The sequence below is a fragment of the Cygnus atratus genome, chromosome 22, assembly GCF_013377495.2.
Source record: "Cygnus atratus isolate AKBS03 ecotype Queensland, Australia chromosome 22, CAtr_DNAZoo_HiC_assembly, whole genome shotgun sequence".
NCBI classification, from domain to species: Eukaryota; Metazoa; Chordata; class Aves; order Anseriformes; family Anatidae; genus Cygnus; species Cygnus atratus.
The window spans coordinates 2,641,278-2,667,108 of NC_066383.1; the positions used below are offsets into that span (position 1 = coordinate 2,641,278).

Genomic DNA, 25,831 nt, shown 5'->3' on the forward strand with positions numbered 1-25,831 from the left:
TTTTTTTTCTCTTGGTGGCCTCTCCTGTGCCGTTTACCCACCGCTCTGCTGCACAATTGGGTTGGGCGGAGATTTGGACTGAGGCTGTGTGCGAGATGTCTGATACGGGGAGATTTCTCCAGCACCCTCCTAGCACCAGGAACACCCTAGGCTGGTGTCCCTGCTGCAGAAAGCACCCCAGCCTCTGAGCTTGGGTCTGCTGGGGGTCAGCTTCTGCTCAAACTGGGTGGATAAAGCACTTAGGGAAGTTGGCAGGGCAGGGAAAGTTGCGGGTGCTCTCTACCGTCAAGGTGAGCAAGGTGATGGCATTTACACTGGAGATTTTCGGGACTCAGGATGTGGGATTAGTGTCAGCTCTCATGGCAGTGTAAATTAGGAATGCAGAGGCTGCCTCTGTTAATGATACGGGGTTGTTAGGCGCTTCAGGTACTGTCATTCTTATTTAGGGATATAGTTAAGGATTAACAGTAAGAAGTCCAGCATTAACAGGAGAGAAATGAATGTTAGTGAGCTTAGGCTTGGAGGGCTTATTTTTGATGATCATCATGTGAGCTGCTTTAGGAGAGATGAGCTCCAAGATGGGGAGAGATTCTTGTATTTTCGCAGGGAAAGAAAACCTTTTGCAAGTTTAAATAGAGATCAGAACTTAGCAACAATGACGGCTGCCTGGGTAAAGCCGTGTAACTCCCTGATGCCAGTGCCTTTGCTGGGCTGAGAATCTGGCTCACAGCACCCTGCCTATTTTTAGTCTCTCTTCTTTTTTTCTTTTTTTTTTTAACATATTTTTTGCTTTGCAGAATGTGCACAATCAAACAATGTCCACAGATTTCTTTGTTCTTTGAAATCATTCAGTGTTTTTAATTGGCAACCTCTCTGTTTAGCCTTGATCGCAGTTGGCTGCAAGTAGGTTACATTTGCTATGCGTGCTGTCTCAGGCACTTGGGCTGGGCTGGAGGAGCTACCTGCCGATGCTGCTTCTTTTCAATGGGTGCAGGCACAAAGATTTTGTGCTGCAAAGCATTTTCTTGTATGTGTAAACTCCACATTTCATTTTCCCTGACTTTGGCTTTGGTATCTGCTGCCCACCAGCACTGGCACCGGTGCAAAGCTGTTGATTATTCCCAGGTCTTCGCATCCCGAGATTAAAAAGGCTCCTCTTGAAAACGAAACGGGCACAAAGAGCTGTTGTGTGTGCGACGAGCTGGGTCGGTTCTGATGGCTGGGAGGCAGCAGGAGGGAAGTCTCACGATGCTTCCACCTCTGCTTTAAGGAGTAGCTTGAAATGTGCATCGCAGGCTCCTCTCTCTGACGTCCCCACAATTCTTGCCTGTTTGGATTGTTGTTGTTTGGAATTATTATTTTCTATATATTATAAAGGTCAGGTCAATGAAAGTGCAGCTCATCCTTTGGGGTTATTTCAGGCCTGTTCTGGGGTATGCTTCAGCCCGCTGCATCTAGCAGGGGACAGAAATGGAGAGGGTTCCCAGTTCTGTCATCTGCTGCCCGACCAGGCTGGACAGCGAGCAAGTCCCCATTACTTATGCGCTTCCTGAAGCTGAAACAATTGCTATTATCCCACATAATATTGCATGACCTACATTTTTACTTGAAAGCCTCCAGCTAATAATTAGTTTGAATTTCGAATTATAAATAAACACATTTATATTCCAGTTTAAAAAATAAAAGGGGGGGGGTGGGGGTGCAAGGAAAGCAAGCAAACCTCTTGATAGATGAAATCCCCACCTCTCCCTGCCGGTCTCTGCTTCCCCTCTGTTCCTCTGCCTTTTAGGCTGGGGAGGAAGGAGGAGGGGGTTGGATGTGATGAGACTGCTGGGTGTTCTCCTGGCAAACGGCAGGACCTCGGTGCTTGGGAGGTTCAGGCCATCTGGCTAAACAGGGTCAAGCTCTCCGTTGGCAGCTTGGTCTTGCTGAAGGAGCAGCAGAACGGGGCTGGGACAGCACCAGGAGATTCATCTTTTAGTGGGATCAGGCGTCTGCCCTCCTCGTCCCACCTCTCCATCCCATATTCAGTTGCAGGAGCCCAAAAAGCTGCGGGCGGCCGTGGTTGGGATCATTAATGGGGTATCTTTTAATGGGCAGAGAGCGTGCTGTGCCACAAGAGGCTACACCTGGGATTTGATCCACGACCGGTGGAAAAAAGTCTGTCCTGCTGCCTCTGACCGTGGCTAACACAGAAAATGCCGTAGCACAGCGAACCGCACCGTGTGGCCCCACGTCGGTAATTGTCATTCTGCTCGGAGCTGGTGGTGTGTGTATGCCTTGAAGCAAGACAATTGCTGGCCTTTGTAATTTCCTTTACGGAAAAAAATCCAATCAGACTTAATAGGGACAAGACCAGTAGACTTCTTTGGAAATTAGTGTGAAACCTATAGAAAAGGGTAGACAATGAGACGTCTCTGGCGGAATCCCACAGGCGAGTTTTGCCGTGCCGTAGGAAGGTTTTCATTCTCCAGTTGCTCTGGTAGCACTTGCCCATAAGGTGTTATCCTAAGCAATGCTGCTTCAGGTGCTATTTTTATTCAGGAAAATGTCAAATCCTTTCTGGGAACTTACTGACTTGTTGTCTTGGTAATTTCTTGTAGAAACAAGATCTATAAAAATCCCCTATTTTCCTGGCACTAGGCTTTTTTGTCTATTTTGGCTGTAAATATTTTTTAGAATACTTAAAAAAAAAAAAAAAACGGGAGCAGCTTTAACAGGACACGTGCGATGTAATTTCTCCCCCAGAACAGCTCTTGTAAGGCTTCTTGAAGCACAGATGTAAGTGGGGAAGTAGCTGTGCGCGCTCGGATTTCTGATACCGGCCCGGTGTCCTTTGAATAGGCGTCCTTGTGTGCCGAGATGATATCTGGCCCCGTTCTTTCTTCATGCACTGTTCCTTAATCCGAAGTGCAGCTCTCCAGGAGCTGGCAGCCCAGCTCCAAGCGGGGTTATATTTGTGCTGAATTGGCGATGGGGAAGGGAAGCTACGTGTGTTTGAAGCGCGCTGTGTGCCGGAGCGGCGCCGGCAGCTTCGCCCCTTCTTGGGACGAGCGGCAGACGATGAGCGGTGGCTGCGCGATCGCAACAAGATCCCCGGAGTCCGAAGGAGCAAGGCACGGGCACGAAAGCTGGAGCTGGCCTAATAAAACATTTACTGGGGTTTGGAGACCTGCTCGCTCCGACAAGGCGCATACATATTAAATGATCAAAGTTGCCGGGCCTTCGGAGGAGCCGGCTGCTAATCTAATGCAACCCTTGGGCTTTGCTTGCCACTGACTCTGCATGAAAACAAACGGCGGCTCTGTTTTCCTATTTAAAAGATCTCAGAGAGAAGCCAGGCGGGTCACAGTTCAGGAAGCAATAGGGTCTGGCCTCTTAAAGGCTTTGGCGAGAAGGGGCTTGGGGAGGTGGGTTGGGGATAAGGATGGGTTGGGCTCCCTCTCTCAAGTCCTTTGTACCTCTGACTCCACTCTGTGCCATCTCAGCACCGCCGTGGGCTGTCCTCCTCCTCTTCCTCTCATTCTTGCCCATCCCCATCCTAAATCTCTTTGCCCCGTGTCCTAGTGCATGGACAGACAAGGGCTCTGTTCACTTTCCCGAGTTGCAAGGTGCTGCCAGTGGATGTAAACCAAATCAAAGAGGAAAAAAAAAAAAACCCTACACCCTCTGTAGATGTATAAACTGAGCACAGTCAAACTGAAAGTGCTGAGGAGGAAAACACAAAGCCCCTGGGGTGCCATTTCTCCAAGTGGTGCATCCCTTTATTTGGCTGCCTGCACTTGTTTCAGCCGTGCGGGGCAGGCAGCAGGTAGGAAGCCTGGTGGGGCTGCTCCTTCGGAGGTGCTGAGTGCCGGGATCAGCACCTTTGTAAGCCACCGGCTATCCCATCATCTCCTGCTGGTTCAGAGCAAATACTTCATCTGCTCATTCTCGCTGCTCCACTGGTTTGGTACTGATGGGTTTGGCTTTCTGCTTGGTTACAGCATCTTTTCTGTTTCTCAAGTGTCTCCGTGTCTTTCATCTAATTCCTTAACTAGTTTCCATTTACTGACGGTCCCTTGCTTTTAAGGTACTTGAATCTGTTTGATCATCAACAAATTTCTCTTTCTGTTCCTCTGATAAAAAATTAAATCTGGGAACTTTTTGAAGGCTTTTCCCTCCACCTTTTTTTTTTCTCCTTCTGCACTCTATGGGGAGTCAGAAAGCCCTTTTCTAGAAAAATAAATAAAAATTAGAGTTCAAAGCGTGACTTCTCTTAAAGAGAAGAAGAGGGTGAGAAGAAGAAAAAAAACACCACCATATATTCTTACAGATGTGACATCAAAATGGGAAACTATAAAGGACACATTTTCAAAGGCTCGTACAGGGACTGAGTTGGTTCAGTGGGAAACGGGCAACCAAAGTCTCTCCTGGCTCTTTGAAAGCGTGTCCCCAAGCCACCAAAATGCTGTTGTTTTAGCTGAAGTGTGTGGGCTTCTCCCCCGCCAAACAAACACGCGGAGCCTCCTCGGGGGAGAGCAGGGGGTCGGGGTGGGTGGCTGGTGGCAGGAGGGTGGCGCGGTGGAAGGGGTGGCAGTGCCGGGGGCCCTGGGGGCCGCCTCTGCTCGCCAGCACCCACTGTGTCCTTGTGTCACCTTGGCTTCTGCGTCCGTGCTTGCTGGCACGGAGATGTCTCCTTTCCTGCTGCAGTGGAGATTTTGGGAAGCGCGATGGGAGACAGGGCAGGAAAAAGCTGTGGCGAGTCCCTTAGAGGGGGAGGAAGGGGCAGCAGAGCCCCGCAGTGACAGCCCCTCCGTGTCCCGACTCTGGCCACCCAGCCTGGGTGTGTGCTGGGGAGAACCCCCTGCCTTCATCCTCCTGATGCCACGGAGCCGCCGGAACATCAGCATCCTCGGTGGGACCTCCGAGCCTTGGCCACCCCCGTTGTCTTCCCCACGGCACAAGGCACCGGGCGGCTCCACTCCTGCAGCGGCACCTGGGGAGCCCTGCAGGGTCCCGGCCGTGCACTCGGGGTGCTGTTACCCACAAAACTGCCTCGCCTCCCCTGAATCCTGATGACCTGCTTTCACCCCATACCCTCTTGGGGCCCAGCCACTCGTTTCAGCCAGGCCAGCCCCCCGGGCACCTTGGCCAAGAGCTGGCTCCCCTTCTGCACCCCACCTGGCTCCCCAAAAGGCTTTTTCACCCCGTGGGTCGGTGCCTGGACGTGGCTGATGCTGCCACCCCTTACTCAGGGGGTGGTGGAGATCTCACCCCTGGCACCCATCGAGTGAGCTGCCACGGGGCTCGGTGTGCCTGTGGATCAGAGCAGCAGCGGTTGTGCTTCAGTGATGGAAACAAAAGGAGCTCCCAAATGTGGGGAACCTCTTGGCTGGCCCAGCACAAGGCGAGCGGTGCTGCGGTGAGGCACTCGGGTCCCAACCGAGCCCAGCTCAGGGTTTGCCTGTGCCCGTGGCTGCTGCAGGCAGAGCAGCTGTATTACGTGGAGAGCATCCCCACGCTACCCTAGCCCCAGTTTTCTGCCTCTGTTTTCAGAGGAAGGCACAACTGGTCAGGCAAAGCCCTTCTGTGGACTTTTCTCTGATGAGACCGCTCAGCAGCCTCCCCAAACTGCGTCCGTGCGTGCCCAGGAGTGACACAAATGCATGGAGACTCTGCTCCATCCCATGGCCGTGACGTCCAGGCACTTTCAGCAGTGCTTCCAGCAGCTGCCTGATGCTTTCTGGAGGCGATGGATGATTTGGTTTGGGGAGGGAGAGGTGCAATTAATCCCAGTTTGTCTTGTTTGCGTTTTGTCCTCGTCTTGAGCTGGTTGTGCAAAGGGGAGGGTGTGCAGGGTGCTGTGCAGGCTTCCTGGTGGGCTCGCTCTTACTTCCAAGACACTCATCCAAATATCTGCTGTCCTAAATCTTTCTTTTGGGGCCTAAACCTTTCTTTTGCTGGGCGCCATGGGGTGGAGCTGCCTTGGTTTCCGTGCCGGAGCTGATGGAGCAGCTCGGGTCGTGGCACGGGCTGGAGCTCGGGGACGCGCGGAGGTCCTGGGCTGGTTTCCTCGCCGTGCTCAGCGCCTTGCTCTCGCTCCATCTGCCTCTGCATCACCTTGGATTAATTACAGTACAATGCAGTATACGTTTATGTGGTGTCTGCACCAGTGTCTCAGGGCCCTTTTGCAATCTTAAAAATCTAATTAAGGTGCAGCCTCCAACATGAATGCTTATCACCGAAATGTGTACAGCGAGACAGACACGGCGTGCCTTCACGTCTCAACCAGGAGCTGAATCCACACTCTCGTGGCATTATTAATTACTCAAAGCTTGGTGTCCGAGACACCAATCGATACCGTGGGCCTGGCTAGATGGGAAGCTTTAAGTGAGCATGAGGGAATGGATGATAACCATCAGCGAGAAGCGGCTGAGGCCATCCTTATCCGGCACTCGGCCTGGGAGGAGGAGGAGGAGCTGCCTTGCAGAGACACGTGCAGGAGCAGTGCGTGTTTATCAGCCGCTTTGACGCTGGAAGGTTTTTTATTTTATGCAGAAATAAGAGGGCTGTCTCCAGTCTCGGCCTTGGGATGGTACTTCCCGGGGGGCAGGGGTGGGCTGGTGATCGGTGCCGCATCTCCCTTGCATCCCTGCTGTGCAACTCAAACTTGCCCAGCCTCTTGGAAAGGACATGGTGCCAAGCCCACCCTTGTAGAAAAATCACCTGGAGCACCTGTTGATTTGGTGAACAAACCCCTGTACATATTTTATAGGGGAAAGCAACATCTCCAGTCCTCTGGATGAGCCCTAGCCCTGGTCCCACTTCTGGTCCCCATCCTGCCCAGGCAGCAGCTCCCAGATTTGCTGCAAAACTTCGTTGGCCTCTCTAGTGGGTCTCATGAGTGGCAGCAGCCATTGGGAATGCTGGAAAGGGAGGGAGGGAGTGCCACGAGTGTGACGAAAACGTAAATAACCAGGGGGAAAAGGGAGAGGAAATGTGAAGTGGCCCTTTAAAAATGAGCCTCCAGAGCCCAGAGCCCAACTAGCGTTCCCTCAAGTATTCAAATGAGATTGCAGCATCAGATTGGTATGCATTAGGCTGGTCTCAATGAAAATTAACATGTAATTGCTTCAAATGAAGTAAGTGAGGAGGTAATCTGTTCTTAAATTGGATTCGCAGGATTTTGTGGTACCATAATGCAGCTGTGAAATGAAATATATTTTAAGGATGATGTCCTCAAGGGGAGAGGGGAGGAGGGGGGGCTCTGTACTGGGGAGGGTCCGTTCCCTCCCTCCCTCTCTTGTTTTAGCCCTCACTGGTGCTAATTTACGAATGGGCAGAGCAGCATGGCTGGGAAGGCCCCATGGCTTTTCACTGCGATGTGTTCCCTTCCTGGGCATCTCTCCCATCCCCAAATTCCCATCCTTCGGCTCTCTACATCCCTCCTGGTGCCCACGTCCCCCCGGCACCTCCTCTCGGGGACATGTCCCCATCACGTGGCGGCACGAGGATAGCAGGTGGGGCTTGTTGGTTGCGTGGCTAACGAGCTTCTGGTTACGTGAGAGGGGAAGACGTGGCTACGTGGTGGGTTGTGAGCGTCCCTAAGGAGCTGCGTGGGTTCCTGCTGGGCTCAGAGCAGTGCTGCAAGGCTGGGGGATTCACCCCCAAAGGTTTTGGGTGCCCTAAGCCTCCCGTGGTGTCTTCTGTTGTCTGGACAATCTCTCTCTCAGCATTATAGGTTTGCTCGTGTCTTCCTCCTGGCCATCTCTGCCTTCTGCCAGAAGAGCAACGTGAGCTTGGGCCTGGCAATGAAATTAGGGGTGGGAGCATGGGGTAGTAACCCTATAACCTGTGTAGTAACCCGTGGCGTAGCGACCTGCTTGGGACAGCAGTTATTCTAAAACTACGGATGAGTGTGTAGCAGCATATATTTGCTACGGGTGGACCCTCCTGGTCAGACACAGCCAGGATGGGGGGAACGTGCAGGGTCCCCTCCTCTCCCCATCACAGCTCCATGTTACAGAGCCCTGGGCTCTGCCAGTGCCTCGAAAACCTGATCCCAGCTCTCAAGCTCCTCTCTGGCTGGGTTTCCCCGTGTTGTCCCCATCACCCCTCTGTTTGCAGCCCTCCTCGCTCCCTCTCGCCCCCTGCTCCTCCCAGCCCGCAGCCCCCTGACCCTCAGCATCCTTTTGCGGCCGGCTCCTGCTTGCTGCTCCACAGAGAGCGCTTACCCCTCTCCGTTCCTGTTTTGTGCCTCAACTTATATGGAAAAGCCACTTTAGCGATAATTTTCCACTTGTAATAAGTTAAGTGCATCGCTTCCTTTCAAATACATTTTCAGTGCAGTTAAGCTCAGCAGTCCCTTGCCTGTGTGCTTAGTTAAATGCGCTCCTTTGCAGACCGTTGGGGTAGATGGCTTCACTTTATTCCTGGGCCATTAGTGTCAATTGCGCAAAGCAGAAGCAGGATTTATTCAGGGGGCACAGCTCATAATTGAGCGAGTTCAGCACTGGGGAGCAGTGCTAACTGCTGGGAGTGCAGCGTGGAGGAACTTCCCCGCCGGGCTGCAGGAGGGAAAAGCGAGCCGCCGGCGGGGTCCGAAGCACTGCAGAGCTGTCAACGGGGAGGGATGGGGCGTTGGGGTGCTCTTCCCAGCTCTTCTTGGGGTCTGAGGGCTCCTTTCTGCTGTGCTGAGCCCCCTCGTCCACAGCTTTGGCTCTGTGTGCTGTGGGCATCCCACATATCCTTGCTCCGGAGCCTGCGGGGTGATGCAGAAGGCGCAAGCACCAAGGGATGGAGCTGTATGAAGATATCTTGGTTGCGTTGGCCCCGTTGTCCATCCCAGTGCTCTCCTGAGAGGGTTGTTGGAGGTGAAAGGTGGGCACTGAACGGCTCCAGCCAGGGCTTGGGTTGAGCGTTTCTCCAGCGAAGGGTTCACAGCAGGGGGAGGTCTCACCAGGCTTTTGGAGGCAGAGAGGAGGCTTTTCCGCACCTCCTTATGCAAGGAGACCTGATCTTACAGCTCTGTGATGCTTGCGAGGAGGCGATGAGATCATGAGGGAGTTTTCCTCTTGTGTCATTTCCCTTGGCTCCTTTTGAAGGTTCTCAAGGTGGCAGCTTGCAGACGTGGCACGCAGGCAGCTGGACCTGGGGTGGTGCTGTCCCCATAGCCGGGAGTACATTTTTATAGGTATCCCTGAAAGACCTCTGGGGAAGGGGCGGCTTTCAGCCGGGGGCATTTGCCCGCTGGCATCCAGGAGCCCCCGACAAGAGGAATGGAAAAAAAAGAAAATCTGCAGGAACAAAATGCCCACGGCTCCCATAAGGCCTGGAGCTCCCTGGCGGGGTTAGCACTTCATTAGTAAACCGGCCGTGTCCCTGCACAGCTGCCTACATGCGGTTTGGTGCTGCCGTCACCCCCCTGGCGGCATCAGCACTTTTGGAGGGCACCCAAGCAGATGGGCCAGGAGCGGGGTCCGGAGCGAGCCCCGTGCGTGGGCAGCCCCGGGGACAGGAGCCGGGGCTGGGGACACGTGTCCTGTGTCCCTCGCGTGCAGCGCCCACCTCGGCCAGGCTGCCCTCATTGCTGCTTTGTCAGCCGCTCCGAGATGGAAGATGCTATAGATGTGCGGAGCCCTGTTGTTAGCAGAGACAATAGGAGGATAAATAGAAAGGCTGGATGAGCCGAGCACGGGAGCAGGGGACTTGGAAAGGTGCTGGTGCACTGCTGCATTGCAGAGACAGAAAGACTTTTCCAGACAAGCCGTCCCTGCCTGCTGCATCGCAACCTGCCTGCTCTGCACCAGGCCGTGCCGTGCTGGCCGTGAGGCTCCCCAGGACCTGGGGGTGCCACGGGACTCGGGGCTCCTCCGTACCCCGCTTTGTCCTCCGTCAGCACGCTGCAAAGTGGGGGCTCCAGCTCTTTTTGCAGTTCTGCCTTCCTCGCTCCCTCCCCGCTCTGGTTTCCTCCTGCTTCTTTGGCATTTGCCAACAAACTCGTCTAAGGCAGCATACTGGGAGTTGTTTGCAGCTCCGTGAATCCCGGGCAATGAACCAAGGCAGATCTTGAAGCCCGGTATATTATTATTAATGTAATTAGTGCAAATCATTTGCATGTATAAACTTTCAATTGAGGAGATCAGGTACTTTACAAACATGCATTAACTCACCCTCCCTGGAAAGGAGGTGCCAAATACGTTAAAAGCCTTGTGGAGGGCAAAAATGAAGGGCAGGGAGTTGCAAGGCTCTGCTGCAGGTTGCAGTGCGTGCTGGTGGAGAAGGCAGGACCTCCCGCCCCCGAGCCCCGGCTCCCTCTGCCCTCACCGAGCTGAAACTCCTGCCTGGGCGAGGAAGAGAAGGGGAAAGCACAAAGGGTTTTATTTTCCACTTCTGAGCGCTGCTTTTGACCAGCTCAGCGTGATTTTGAAGAGGCACCGGGGTGGAAGCTGATCTGAGGGCACCTGCTCACCCCGCAGGCTTTGGAGATGCTCCTGCTGCTGGGGGCGGGGGGCTGGAGGTAGGCACCAGCCCCAGCAGGGACCCCCCTTTCCTGCCGGAGCCTGCTTCTGGGTTAATCACTGGGTCGTGTCCCGTGGGGTGGGCTCCCCCCTGCAGGGAAGGGGCTGCCCTGTGCTCCTGTGCTGTGGATGTGCCTTTTCGGAGGTTCACACCGTGGTGAGCGCACGAGACACCCTCCAGCTGATCATACAGTCCTGGGTGAGGATGCCTGCGGTGCTCCTGGGGTGCGGGTGAGGACGGATGCTCTGAGCATCCTCCCGCTGCGTGCCCCCCCGCAGGCATGCAGCCCCAGCAGCGGGGAGCCTCGAGCAGCCTGGGGGGCAGCTGGCTGGGGCTTTCAGCAGGCAGGAGCAAGGCTACGGGCCGGTCTGTGCCGTGGTCCAGCGTCCGCTGTGAATGTCCCCGCATGGGTCCTGCGAGCAGCGTGGGTTTGCACATGTCCTGCTTAGTCATCCAAGCTCGGGGGGCTGAGCTGGGCATCTGTGTTACTGCGCCTCTTGCAGCACGTGGAGGGGTCAGCAGGTTGCACGTCTTAGGTCTGAAGATGTTTCAAGGAAAGGGCTTCGCACCACGCAGCTGGGCTTGGCCAAGAAGTGCCTTGCGTGTCACTTTTCACAAGCACACGGCTGTGTGCATCGTGTTCTGAAACCATGAGCAGCCAAAACTGGTCCGGCTGTAACCAATCAGCAGAATAATGGCTGGAGGGGTGCGTGTCGGTGAACACGCATGCTCCAACGTGCGCTGCGTGCCACACGCAGCACCTACAAGAATTGCAGTGTGTGTGAGCCTGCCTGCTCCGTTCGGCTGGTGCTTGGCATGCCGGGCAGCACCGTGTGGGTGCGTGCCTGAGCATACGGTGCCGCAGCGAGCGGGTGAGCGCACAGCGGGTGCGCGGTCTGTGTGCGCGCCGAAAGCGAGCAGATGCTCCAAAGCCTCCCGGAGAAGGGCCGGACTGCTAAAAGTTGCTAGTGCGTGACTTCACCCACCACAACAAAGAATAAGGAGAGGGGAACCGGCTTGGTTGGTGGTGCTGAGGATGCTGGTTTAATATTTACCAGGCAAAAACTTCCAGACCTTCTCCTCCAGTGCAGCATGATAAACACGGTGCATCCCAGCCTCCAGGGTCGTGGCAGCACCTGTCCTGAGGAGAATGTCCCCAGGCCCCTTGGCATGAGGTGGCAGTGCACCAGGTGCTGTTTCCTTCCAGCTTTGGCTTTTTACCTAGGGAAGAGCCAGGGGGAGAGCTACAGGCTGGGCTGAGAGCAGGGCTGGTCAGGGCAGGCATGCCTCAAACCCTCTGCTGGGGTGCCGTACCAGAAACGGTCTTTCCCCATTAGCTGACTTCTCTAAATATCTAATTACCTCTAGTGTGTGTTGAATGCCACTCCATTATTAGTCCGTTTAGCTCTGTTTTCTTCCCACCAAGCCTGCATCCCTGCAGCACCAGAGAAATCAATGCCAGCCCTCCCATGGCAGATAGGCAAGAGGGACTGAGCATGAGGCATGCGTGATTTCTTCCCCGTGCTCTCACCACATCCGTGCCTCAGGTAAACGAGGAGTTTGGGGTCCCCAGGGTGCCCACCTGGACCCTGGCTTTTCATTTGCTCAGGAATTGATGCCAAACCTTGGTTGCCACCGCAGCAAAAACATCATAGGGAAGTCTACAGGAGCAGTGGGACTGTGTTTGAATGGGATTGAGTTGTTCACAGCCCGGCCTTTAATTAATCCTAATAAATAACAATAAAATGTGATAATCACAGAAATAAATCCAAGACGTGAAGCTCCTGCCTGCGGCGGCGGTCTAGTTTAGTTGATCATTTATAGCTCAATGGAGGATGCACAAACAGGAGATGCTGTCTGGGACGTGAAATGCTGCACAGGGCTGGGGGTAGTTGTTCCCCCCTGCATGGCCAAAGCAGCTCATCTCCTTGCCGGGTCTCCATGGGACGCTTTTGCAGCCAGGTTTAAAGTAAACCCCAGGCTAGTTCCTGTAAACTGATTTCCAGATTGGGCTGACCCATAGCAGAGACAAAATGCTGAGAGTTTGGAAGGGATTGCTTCAAAATCCAGAGGTGCCTAGAAATTGCTGAATTAGCCTGGGTGGAAAAAAAAATAAATAAAAAGGCCTCTAGGGATGCTTGATGATGGCTTGATGCTGTGGTGCAACACGTGTGAGACTCCATCAAGTGGCCTGGGTGTGGGAAGGGGATTTCTCCAGGGTGGGCACTGAAAGCCCAGCCCTGACCCTGCGTCCCGGGATGGAGCTTGTACGCTGGTAATTGCAAAGAAAGCAGCAGTCAGGTTGCTAATTTTGCTGAGCTCTTTTCAGTTCTAATTAACATTATTCATTTCTTGTGTGTCCTGCTGGGTTGAGACAATCTGTGCTCTCCAGCCCAGCCCTCTGAAACACCAGTGATCTGCACAAGAGGCAACAGAAAGTGTTGTGCACCAATTACTGCACGTCAGTAATTAAAAACCTCCTTCCCCCCGCTGCCGGGCCACCTCCTCTCCTGACATTTTCTGTGTGCAAACTCAAGAAAGCAAAGAGAGAAACCGAAGAGGGCATGTCACTGCTGGCTTGTGCAACCTGGGTCTGTGCCGAAACTGCGGGGAGGTGCCGGGGGCAGACTGAGACACGGGCAGGGCTCACAGCTTGGGTGCCCCAGTGCTTATTTATTTTTTGTACGTGAGGGCTGGCTAGTTTGGAGTCCTAATGGACCAGCTTGCTTGCAGAGGGCAGCTAGCAAAGCCAAGAAGCTTTGGGAGATGCTAACGGGTCGGGGAAGGGCAGTACCAGACGGGTCCCTCGTCCTCTTTGGGGCACAAGTGGACAGGCAGGGAGGATGCTCGCAGCTCTGTCCTTCTGTTGGTGCACACAGTTATCTTAAAAAGCCCCAAATCTGCTGTTCGTGGTCACTTTGGGGTGCCTGAGTGGCAGGGGGAGCAGAGGGCCAGGGGCAGCGAGGAGCCAGGTGTCTGCAAAGCCTCGCTGCCTGCCCCCAGGGCGGTGTGACAGTGGCGTGTTAGCAGCGTCTCCATCTCCCGGAGGAGAAGCAGAGAGGGAGAAGGATCATCACTTCGTGCTGAGAGACAGCAGCTCTTCATCTTCTCGGAGGAGAAGGCTTTGCTTTCTGAGCAGGAACGTAGCCGGGATTAAGGATCTTAAGAGAGAAAATTATCTCATCTGTGCTTAATTATTTTTACATCTTCTTTTTCGGAGGCGAGTGCTGTTTTCTAGCACCCCGGGGACCTCTCCCCCTCGTTCCCTGGCACATCACGGGGTGGGAGGAAGGCAGGGATGCTCTGGAGTGGCAGGGGAGCATCTCTGGGCTCTGCTCCTGTCCGGAGTGGGGAGGAAGAGGAGAAGCCTCCAGGCTCGGTGGTGCCTCCGCTGCCCACCTGTGCCTGGAGCCTGGCTTCCAGCCCCACCAAAGGCTTTCTGCTCAGCCGCCTGCCCCTGCCAAAGGCTTTCCAGCAAGGGGGCTGCTGGGGAGGGAAAAGGAGCAGATGGAGGGGCTGGAAGAGCATCGGGGCACTGTGAGGAGGGAACGAGCCACAGGGACCCCGGCTGATGGCCGTGCGAGGAGGAACGGGCTTGCCAGCTCCTGCTGGGGGCTTGTCCTGCCGTTACCTGCACTGGGGAGGGGAACGAAGCCCTCCCTGTGGCAGCAGGCTGCCGTCCCGAAAATAGCACACCGAAGGTCACAGTGCCTCTTCCCGGAGCCATTTCTGCTGTTTATTGCATATATTGGCTCAGGAGCTTTAAGAGGGAGGAAAGAAAATAAAATAACAAGTTTAAGCTTGCCGATCCCAGGGACAGAGAAGCGTGTCTAGGTGATAAGAAGAGATTGCGACCAGGTGCTGTGAAGGGCGAAGGCACTTATTTCACTGTTGCCTCATGCGTTACCTGAGCCCCGTTGCTTTTCAAAAGCACTTAAATGCCCATATGATAGAGGGAATGCTTGGATTACACACTGTCTGGCTCCATTATTATCCAGGGATCTCCAAGCTGATGCATTTCACAAAAAAGTAGTGTGGAGGAGGAGAGAGAAAATATATATATTTTTAGTTCAGCCTGCTTACAGGTCCTCAGCGATAATTTCCACAGGAGGGCCCAGTGTGAGAAATGCAAGCCATGTCTGGATTCTCATCTCCCAGCATTTCTTTGCAATATGGCTTTAGCAGAGAGGGTGGGCACCCCCTTTTTGGGCTGAAACGTTGCTCACGGTGCTTGCAGGAGCCTCTTTCATTGCATTGTGATGGGCAAGCCAGAGCCAAAGACCAAATATCCTCCTGCATTTTATTCAAACCCCATAGGTCTGAGCTGCCAGTGCTGTTGAGGTCCAGAGCACAATATACTAAAACCATCCTTTGGGGTGAAATCTCAAAGTTTTATTCAACTCGAGCAACTTAACTCCAAGGTTTCACTCAAGTTGTAAAGCAGCTGAGGGCGAGCAAGAACTGAGTTCTTGGTGTTCAGCCCAGGCTGAATCTATTGCTTTTTTTATGAAGATAATAAAAATCTGCTCGCATTTATTTTATTATTATCGTAATATCATTATGGAACGGCAATGAAATTGTTTAATTTATCAGATGTTTTCACACCAGAGAGGGAGGATGGGCCAACGGCTTGGGTCCTTGCCTAGCAAATCCTCAGGGGACTCCTGGGCCAGGCTGCGCTGCTCGTCTTGGGGCAGTCACCTTGGTGGGCACCCACCATCCCCAGCAGCCAGATGCTGAGTCTCGAGGTGGTTTTCCAGGCTCCTTCTGCGATCAGAGGGGCCAAAGAGATACCTCCAAAAGGAGGCAAGGGGAGAGGAGGCAGCTTGTCCCCCCGAGGTGTGTTCTTTGCTGGCAGAGCTGAGTGAGCACTTAAGATCGCTCATTCCTCTGCATCTCCCTCCCACGGCTATAGACTGGGAATAATGGCATCGCCCACCTTCTGGGGAGAATTGGGATGTAAAAACGAGCCGGGGGTTGTGCGGCTGTTCGTATAAACAATCTTTCCAAGTCCGCGTGAGATAAGCTAGCCCTTGAGGAGGAGGAGGAAGGCAGAAGCGTAGGCAGAGAGGTGGTGGCGACACCGTGAGAAGGAAAAGGAGTCCCTTGAGGCTGGACTCTGCCCCACCAAGACAAAATTCAGGCTATATAAGACTCACTGCCAACATAGCTGGCACCCAGGGGAGTTCACATCTTGCAGTTTGTTCCCTGCCCAAAGTTCCCTTCACCCAAATTCGCCACAAAGCAGGGTCAGTCCCTTTAGACGGGGCGGTGCCTTCCCTTGCCCTTGGCGAGGCTACCCTGAGCCGAGGCTGCTCTCTTTCAGTGCCTCCAAAGTTAATTTGCATCCCAGCCACTGCACAAGTAATGAAGTAGAGTGGGGAGAATATAAACAACGGAGCTTAGGCTGAGTGGTTTTATGTAGGAACATTATCCGCCGTCGCTGGCATCCAGCAAAGCTCGGCTAAGTTATAACAGCTCTGCGGTCTCCAACTTGCTTGGAGAGAAGTGGGGTTTGGGCCGGCATCTGCATGGCCCTGCTGCCTGGGAAAGGGGTTGGAGAGCAAGCTGAGGTTGTTCATTAGAGTGGAGGATGCAAACCTTGACTTGGGGTATGGGGATAGAGGGTTACAGGACTGGTGTTGTCCTTCTCGGGGAGCCAGGCTGGTCCCTGCTGCGCAGGACAGAACAAAATTCCCATTCAGGAGCAAAGCTCCTTCTGGGTTTGCACCGTGCTGTCTTCTGGGTGGTGCCTGTTGTTAACGAGGCTGGAATTAGGAGATTTCTGCCTCTGAAACATCACCGGATGGGTGAGATGTTTAGCTGGGGAGAGATGCGCTAAGTGGAGGAGAAGCAGCGGTGCATATGATGGGAAGGGAAGGAAGAAGTGACAGGGGGGACAAATGGCAGGAAGCTCAAGGTTTCTCTTTAGAGGTGTGTCAAAGCTGGCTTGCTCCTGAGATAAATTTTCCCTGCTCCTTTGTGAAGCAGAACAAGCTGCTCTCCCTGCTCTGCTCTGCATTTCTTCGCCTGGCTGCAGGGATCTGATGGTCTGTGGAGAGACCAAACAATGGCTTTGGGCAGGAGGGAATGACCGGTGTCCCCCCAAAAAGTGTGGTTGGGACTCTGAATGGACGTTTTTGGCTTGGCTGTGGTTGTCTCTGAGTTAGCAAAGCAGCAAATGGGAACGGAGGGGCAAAAGGTCCTTTGGTGAGTGGTGGCGGATGGCTCTGATCTGCAATAACCGCGAAACTCTTGGGCAAATCTCTTGAGCCACGGGTTTAGATGGATATCGGTGCCCTGAGCACAGCAGGCGAAGTGCTGACATTGTCCTCTTTGGAGAGCCGCCACACTCGGTCTCCAAAACTGCTGCTGGCAGCAAAGCTAAAAATAGTGCCGAGAGGAGGAGCGGGAGCTGGGGAAGGTGGGGATGGCAGCACGCTAACTGGTCACCTCTGCCTCTGCCCAGGTGCTCCGTGGACAACCGCGTCACCCGCGTGGCCTGGCTGAACCGCAGCAGCATCCTCTATGCCGGCAATGACAAGTGGTGCTTGGACCCTCGGGTGGTGCTCCTGGCCAACACCAAAACCCAGTACAGCATCCAGATCCACGATGTGGACGTGTACGATGAGGGCCCCTACACCTGCTCCGTGCAGACAGACAATCACCCCAAGACATCGCGCGTCCACCTCATTGTGCAAGGTAAGAGGAAGGGATGTCAAAGAGGGGTTGGGCACGGTGCTTTGACTTCTGGTCCTCCCTTTGAGCCTGGTGTCTCCTGCCATTGCTCCTACATTGACCAAAGAGGGGTTGGGCACGGTGCCTTGACTTCTTCTCATCCCTTTGACCCTGATGTCTTCTGCCATTGCTCCTACATTGACCCTACTGCGTGTAAGACAACTCGGTGCAAATATGGAGGGGATCTTCATGCTTGGAGAGTCCAACTGAAGCTGGGCAATGCCCAAGTGTTTGCAGTCACATTTAGCCAACTTTCCTGGAGTAGTCATGGGGCTCTGATACAGGCAGCCCTGCCTCCCAAAATAATCACTGCTAAACCCACGTTGCTGGTTTTTTTTTGTTGTATTTTTATTTTTTTTTTCCTATGCTGGAGGCAATGCTTGAAGTAAAATTTGTGTTGGGGGAAAACAGAGAGCTGGCAGATTTGTGTACTTTGCGGGGGTGTGTGTATGCCTAGCAACAATATGTGTTTGTGTGCTCAAACTGTGCTCTCCCACGAGGAGGAGGAGGGGCAGCACGGGGTGCTGGAGCGCGTGCGGTGGCTGCCACCAGCCACGCGTGGCCAAGCACAGGTGGGCTCTCAGGAGGGGACATCCAAGCATGGCCACGCACGATGGCCGAGCAGATGGATGTTCATATGAGACACCTCCTGGTGTCCGTGCCATGGGATTTGGTGGGGATGTACGCTGGGCCCCACGTAGTGGGATGTATGGGACCCATCCTGCCTGTACAGAGGAGCCCAAAGGAGGATTAATGGAGAATTTCTAATCCCTTGCTAGCAACCCTTTTTTCCTCCCCCTTCTTCTATGATTTGGCCAGAAGCCCTCTTAGCATGACACACCAGCTTGACTATTGGAATCTCATCTCGGGCTAATTTTCGAATGCTGATGGGTGTATTGATTTGGAAACAAGCTGGGTTAAAAAGGCATTGGTCTTGTACACAGAGCTGGGCTGAGCTAATCCACCGTCGATATGCCAGGCCTGAGCATTATTGACAGCCTAATGAATAGAAGGGGGGGAAAAACCCAAACCAAGCCTTTTTCCCCCCCTCCTTCCCCTTCCGTTTTCTCTTTCCTCTTTGAGCAATCAAGCAAACTAAACAGAGCCGGACTTTCTCCATCTCCATTAACCACGAAGAGCAGGCGGATGCGTTGCCATCCCGGGTCCTTGCTGTTTATCTTGCAATCTGTTATTACCTGCCTGCGTCCCTTAAGCCAAAGTCGATCACCCGCAAGTTCTGAAGTTGCTATCAGGCGCTGGGGCGATGTAGGGCAATTTATATTGCCTCCCTTCTGATTCCAGTTTCCTGACCTAAATTTCCCATATCACCAGACATCCAGGCTCACCCGTCCTGTGTCTTGCTGTAGCATTAGGCAGAGATGTTTGGATACAGGAGTAAAAGGTCATATCTTAATTCCCTGCTGTGGTACAGTTAAGTACTGGAGGATTCAGTGATGGGCTCAGCCCTATAACCTCCTGAATATCCTTGCTGCTGCCGATGGAAATACTGGCTCTCAGGAGCACAGCCCCTAATTTCGAGAGTTATTGCTTGGCTCACGCAGCCTTTTCTTGGGTGGAAGGTGGCAATAGCGTGATCTGCAGCAACACGCTGGGACAGGGTGTGAAAGTGAACATTGTGCCCAGTAAAGGGAGGCTTGCCGGAATGACCCCAGTTAAAGTTTGGCTGGGTGAGTCCAGGTGACAGCCAGAAAGAGGGAGGAGTGCGGCTTGCTACAACACAGAGTCCGGGGCAGAAAGAAACAAAACAGCGCTCCAAACAGCTCCTGATTTCCTCTGGCTACACACAGAAGAGCCCTGGGGGTGCACAGCTCTGGAGGCATGAGCACACCAGCTTCGCAGGATGCAATTAAATCGTGCCCCAGGGCAGGCTGCAAGCCCCAAAGGGACCAGCCTGGGGTGCAAAAAGCTCTTCCCCATCCACCCAGGACATCAGCAGCCTGCGGCTCCCCCAGGCAGGCGTAATGGGTGCTTATCAGCCCAGCTGAGAGCTCCTCAGCCCGTGCTGTGCATCCATCCTGCCCCCAGCTTTAGGGGATGTCTGTATGGAGGGAGAGAAGGAGGAGATGGCACGTACCCAGTGTCTGCCAAGGGCTGCTGGAGGAAGCAGTGCTGTGGGGGGAAAGAATAAAAAACAAGAGAGGGACAGAGAGGTGAGAAGGAGCTTTCTTTAGGATACGAGGGTTGGGAATGGTCCCCAACGGGAGCAGGGGAGAATCAGCTGAAGACCTCTAGGAACAGAAGGATGCCTATGCTGCACATTTATTTCTAGGTTGGCTCCATTGATGGCTGCAATCCCAAAATAGGTGGGTAGAAGGCACCTCAACAGCTAATTTAGCCTGTCCCCCTGCAATGAGGCAGAGACATTGCTGGCAAACATTTGTGAAAGCTATTCTTGAAAATCTTTAACAAAGCAGGTTCTTCCATCTCCCTAGACGCTCTATTCTACTGCTTTGCTACCTTTATAATTAGGAAACGTATGGCTAATATCTAACTTAAACCTTCTTTGTTGCAAATGAAGTAGAGTTTTTCTCATCCTATCCCCAGCGGACATGGGGAACAATTGATCAATGTCCTCTTTGTAGCAACCTTTTGCTTTTGGGAAGGTTGTTATCGTGTTGCCCCTTAGCCACCTTCTTTCTGAAAGGATGCAAGCCCTCTTTCTCCCACCTTTCCTTGTCGGTCAGGCTTTCAGAAACACTTGTCAGTCTTGAAATCCTTCCCCTGAAAGGCAAAAGGTGAGCGCTGCCGATCCAGGAATAGCAGGTTGGCGCATCTCTCCTCCCCGCTGCTGCACTAATGTGGGACAAATGAGCCCAGGAACGAGACAACAGCCCCGTGGTGTTGAATGCATCAAAGTTCAGACCTGCTGTTTCGGGGACTGCTTCAAATGGGGCCAGGCTCGGTGCTGGGGATGCAAAGTTGATGCGAGGCAGTAACGTAGCTGCAAAAGGCACAAGGAGGTTTGCACCTGGACCTCCGAGAGAGAAAAGCTCCCAAGCACCTCCTGCCTGTTTATTGTGGGACCTGAAAGGAGCCATTCAGGCAGTGTCCTTGTCATCCGCAGTGCCTGGAAGGTGACCCCTGCACACCCCTCTTGTTTGTTCATCACCGATTTGTTCTTCAGAGGGGCTGCCTCAGGACCAGATGGAGCACAGGGAAGTGGCACTGCCCGTGTTTTCAGTACCCTGGGGAGACAGATGCGTTTCTGGGTGGAAAAAGTTTTTACCCAAAAGAAACAACACCCAGAAAAGCCCCACTCACAACGGGCAAGCTCTGCGCTTGGAGGGAGGCCGAAATCCCAAAGAAGAGGACTTGAGACTGGCCCTGCTGACCTTCGAGGAGCCATGCTTCCCCTTCCCCTCCTCTCCTCCTTCCTCCCTCGGGTTCACCAAACGCAGAAGTCACTCTGGGTGCTCCTGATCCTCTTCTCCCACCCGCCTCCAGGACACTTCAGCTCTTTAAGCCTCTTGAGCGCAGCCTTTCTCCGGGGCTCAGGGTTTAAAAGCAAGAGGGGAGGGAGGAGGAGGAGGACGACGGTGTCTGGAAAGCTCTTATTTGTATTGATAATAAGCCGTCTCCAACGCGTGCCTGCACAACACTCCCACCGCCTTGTAAGATGCATTAAGGAAAGTTGGCCTTATCTCGCCGCTGGAAATGGACTTGGGGAAGGAGGCACGGTGCCTGCCAGAGTTTAATCTCACTTAGACACACAAATTTGCATGATAGAAAATGGTGGAATTTTAGTGCTTAGAAAGAAAAAGGGGAAAAAATGAAAAGGGGAGGCAACTGGGGGATATTAGCACTTTCCCGTTGCTTTATCAGTTTCCCTGGCCCTATCTGGCTTTTTCTGTTGTCACTGGAGCAACTAATCACCCCTCCCCTTTTGTTTGGTGTAAATGAGTTTTCCCACTCTTTCCCGGGCCTGGCTTAATCTGCAAATCCCTGCCTTTGTTTGGGAGTTAATTACCTGCTTGCCGGAGTCGGGGGTTAGCGGGCGCAGGTGGCACAGGGCTGCCCCGGGGTGGGAGCCGGCATCGGGGCGCAGGCGGCGTGCGGGTGGCACCTTGCCCCGCGCCGCGGCACCGCTGCCAAGGTGTGCACGGAGAGATAAAGCAGCCAGGGGGGAGGCTCGCGGCACCTCCCCGAGCCGGCTTTGTTTCAAGCCCTGAACTCTGCCCGATTAATTTTCCTTTGATGCCGTAAGCCTCTGTTCGCTCGCAGGAGAATGGGAATAACTTTTTTGAGGCCGCGCCGCCTGCGCCTCGCGCCGAGGTGGATGGGGATGGAGCTTAGGGGCAGGTTTCACGTGGCAGTGTAGGCTAGGGGGAAGGATCAGACCCTGCAGTTGTTGTTGCTCTTGTCCAAAGGCCTCAAGGTGGCTTGTAGGGAAAACGGGGTGGAAGTGAATGCGTGGCTTATGCCTGAGCATCTCAGACCCTTCCTGAGCATCCTCTGCCCAGGAGCCTTAGCACCGCTGTCAGAGTCGGGTGCCCCTCCTGCGGGGTCGAGCCTCTCCTTGGTGCCCCTAAAGCCACTGATGATGCAGGTGGGAAGGGGCAGAGGAACTTTACAACTCCCTGTGTTCTTACCAAGTGTTTTCTCAGTGTTTCTGATCGCTGTGAGCCTGGAATAGCAACTGTTCCTGGGTGATGCTCCCTCTTCCAGGTGGCTTCGCTCGCACAGCTTTCCGTGCTGCCATCCCCGCTCACCCCAGTAGTGTCCGGCTGCACGCCAGCGGCTGCCAGCAGCTTGTGCTTGCTTGGTCCTTGCAAGGGAGGCTTGTGGTTGAGCAGCGGGCAGAATGGGACCCTGCGTGGGCAGCGTTGGTGCTGGGAGGCTGGAAACTGCCCAAGGTGATGCAGCCCCACCTGAGCTGCCAGGAAGCAGGAGCATGGTGTGGTAGGTGCTGTGTGTGGGTTTGGTAAAAGGCACATCCCAAGGGCTCAAGGTGTCCCACAGGGATGAAGGATGTGCCCCCATTTGGTAACCTGGTGACGGTAAAGACATGCAGATGTTGTCTGTGGGCAGGAGCTGCTTCTGGTGTGGGTTTCCCTGGTGTGAACACACCTTTCCTTGCCAGACAAGCTATCCTTTCCAGAAGCAAAAGCAAGTTTTGGTAATGCCTTAGAGTTCATCACAAAAAAGTTTGTGGGGATCTGGCGGCATGAAATCACCCTCATCCCTCACCTGAGCTCTTGGTATCTTTGTCTGATTCCTTCCTTCCTGTGTATTTTTGTTGCTAATTTGTCCATCCCCCAAAGCCTCCCCTGCAGGCTTTGCACCATGTTCGGTCCAGGGAGGAGAGCAGATTGCAGGGGAAGGCCCCGGTGTGCATGTTTTGTTGGTTTAATGGGTTCACAACAAACATCGATTGGGGCGGCTCCCAGGGGATGAGGAGCATGGGAGGAGGATGAGGGCTGGGCACTGGGTCTGGCCACCTCCCTTGGGGTGAAAGATGGGATTTTGTGGGGTTTAACCCACAGACATGCTCCCCACCCAAGCGGTCATGCACCGAGCATTGGGCTGGGCGGGCTGTCCCCAGCCTTCCCCAAGTCACTTGACCTCTTTGCAAATCAATTTAACATCTGCGAGGCAGAGATAATAATTGCCACCTACTTCACAGGGGGGTTGATGAGGATTAATTCGCTAATGTCGACAGAGGTCTTTGAAGATGGAATGCGCTATCTGAGAGCTAAACGTTATTATTAATTAGCAATTATATCGTGGGGCAGGAGGGGGGAAAACAGACTCTGGAGCTTGAATGAAGCTCTCGTCCCTGCCCTCGCTGCGGTTCTGGGCTGCCCCCATTAAGTGCCCGCTCTGCTGCTGGAGGGACCACGTCTGCAGGGACACGTCCCGCTCGTGCCGCAGCGCATCCTCCTTCTTGGGGAGCATGGACAAACCCCACTGGCACGGGGAATAAAAGAGTGGAAGGGACGGGGAGGTGACCGGGGCTCAAGTATATTAACTGGTGCCCTCGTTACAAAGGGAGCGAGTTGGTAAGAGAGCAGTGATGAAGAGAAGGAAGCCTCTGTGCTTGCTTGCCCTGCAGTGATGCTAGCGGGCCGGGTGCCAGACCTGCAGAAGGGCTGTGCTGGGAAGGAGAGAGGGGTAGGGCCGAAAGCAAACGAGTGCCCAGGGGAAGACGTCTCCTGTTCCCAAACAGCGATAATTGGCAGGAGACTGGAGCGAGGGGAAGGAAGCAGCAGTGATTCATAGGACCGCTTTCATTTCCTTCGTGCTTTTCTTTTTTGCGTACATCAAGGCTGTGGACGGTTTCTCTGTTTTCCTCCCCTGGAGATCCGCTGAGACTGTTATCCAGAGTGTTGCAGGCTCCCCTAAGCGGAACCGACACGAACCCTTTGCGGTCCCCGCCGGCTGCCCCCGTGCCTTGCTGCTGTTACATCCCTGCCGCGGGATGCAGCCGTGCGGGGAGGTGCAGAGATGCCCACTGGGGCCATTTCCACCTGCCCACACCTCCGTGGCTCTGCTATTTCCATCCCTCCCAGCCACAGCTGTGCGTGCTGCAGCGGCGGCAAGGCGAGCTACTCCTCTTTGCTACTCCCTTGGAGACATGCAGAGCCGTGCAGGTCACCCTCTGAGTGCTCCACTTCTGGAAAGCAAGAGCCTGCTCCTCTTCGAGCCTTTTCCTGAGCACACGGGGTCCCGGCAGCTCCGCTCTCCCATCCTCTCCACAGGCATTCATAGAGAGGTCGCCTGCCCCACCGGGAGCGATTCGGCAAAGATTCCGCTTCTGTGGCACCTGAGAAACTGGGAGGCCACCGGCATGCTGAACCCATGCACCTCTTAGCTCTCCAAGCAGGGCTGGAGGAAGACTTTGGTTGTCTGCACATCTCACGGGGGTCCTATCCTTCCCAAAGGATGTCTCCCAAAGGAGACGGACACCTCCCCACCACCGCGCGCGGGTCCCAAAGTGCCGTTCAGCACGGCGAAAGCCGGCAGTGGGTTAATGAGGTCGCTGCAGTTTAATGTTACTGCAGTAATCTCTTTTGTTTTACTACATTAAAATATTTGCAGTGGAACGGCAGGACCACTGTAACGCGATAGCACTACCTTAATGTTATTGTTACCCTGGAAACGCTAATGGTGGCTCAATAACATTATTGCAATTTAATCTTCCGCCAATAAAATTAAGGGGAGAACAGTGAGACCTCAACAATGTAATGTTACTACAGTAACAGCATTGTTATCGTGATCACGGGAGCGGAGTCAACTCGTTGTAGTAGAGCATCGGGACCGGCTTTATTGTTGCCATGGCAGCGCGGGGGCATCCGCGGGAAGCCGCGGCAGGGGATGAATGGGAGGAGATGGCGCTGGTGCACCAGTGCCACCGCTACCCCAGGGGAGGCAGCACGCCAAGGTCGCGCCGGTATAAAGGCTCCTCGCTCGCCTAATTCCTCGGCGGCGGTGGTTTTGTCGGCGCTTTTCTTCTCCTCCCTCCACGGCCGGGCTCTTTGGAGCGGGTCTGTTGTTTTAGCGGCAGTAACTCTGCAGGGAAGGATTTAAAGCGCTGCCTCCATCTAGTTCCAGATCCTTCTGCCCGGCGTTTTATAGCATGTGGCTGTTATGGAGCGATAACGTTTTATATTTATATGTCATCTTTCATCGTGAAGGATCCCAGCACAAGCTACAAATTACTGCCGTGCTGCAGGGCCAGGCAGGCAACCCGGCGCATGCTGCGGGTGAAGGAGGGGGCTTTGTCCAAGGGCACCTGAGTGAGCTTTGCTCCCTGGAGAGATGCGAGTGAGCATCCCCTGCGTTTGGAGGACTTATCCAGAGTCCCTGGGCTTTGTGAGTCTGAGCTTGCCCAAGGTGACAGGGTGCGATGGATGGGATTTGGGGCTTGAGTCTGGCATGCTCATGCTCTGCTCCAGGCAGGGAGTCTTTGTGCATCCCACACCACACCGGTGTTGCAGCCACCAGGCTGCACCTTCTTGCCTCCTGCACCCGTGGGTGAGTCCTGTGCACCCCAGACAGCACCCACCATCGCCTGGCTGGGCATGGGGAAAGCTCAGCCCCGTCCCAGCTGGCAGCACAGCCTGTTTCTGGGGTGGGGATGGGTGGGCTTGGTGCAGGAGGACAGGGAGGGAGAGAGAACCACTGCAGGGCACTTGGTATTGATCACAATATTGTTCATTTCAGGGGGCACCAGTGTTTTGTGCAGCCCCAAGCATGGTAGCTGTGGGATCGGGTGCAGCTCAAGCAAGGAGCCTCCAGTTTCCTGAATATGAACCCCAAATCTAATGGAGTGCTTTGAGCCACGAGCACATCTTGGATGCATTTGTAGAGCTTGGCTGTATTGTGCTGGGGTAGCTGTCGACTGGCAGCACAGAGCAGAGGGGCGCAGGTGACATCTCGGTGCCACACGCTGGCACAGGCTGGGTCAGGACAGCATCCCGGTGCCATTCGCGCTCAGTGCAGTTTTCTCCAGGCTCCAGGGGAGGGAGTCAGAGCTGCTGATCTGTCCCCAGCATCCCGGTCTCATCCCTGTCGCATCCCTCCTTAGCACACCGAGCGATGATGCTCGCTCTGCGCTTGCTTTGTCACC

At 54.1% G+C, this 25,831-nt stretch overlaps 1 protein-coding gene across 2 annotated transcripts in view; it reads left to right on the plus strand.

Moving 5' to 3' along the window:
* The window catches only part of NTM (neurotrimin), a 326,258-nt gene that overhangs the window by 259,729 nt on the left and 40,698 nt on the right, over positions 1 to 25,831 (plus strand). For both annotated transcript variants that reach the window (XM_035555717.1, XM_035555716.1), the window contains one exon: positions 16,973 to 17,205. In XM_035555717.1, coding sequence (XP_035411610.1) covers positions 16,973 to 17,205 — 233 coding nt within the window. The remainder of the gene's footprint in view (positions 1 to 16,972; positions 17,206 to 25,831) is intronic.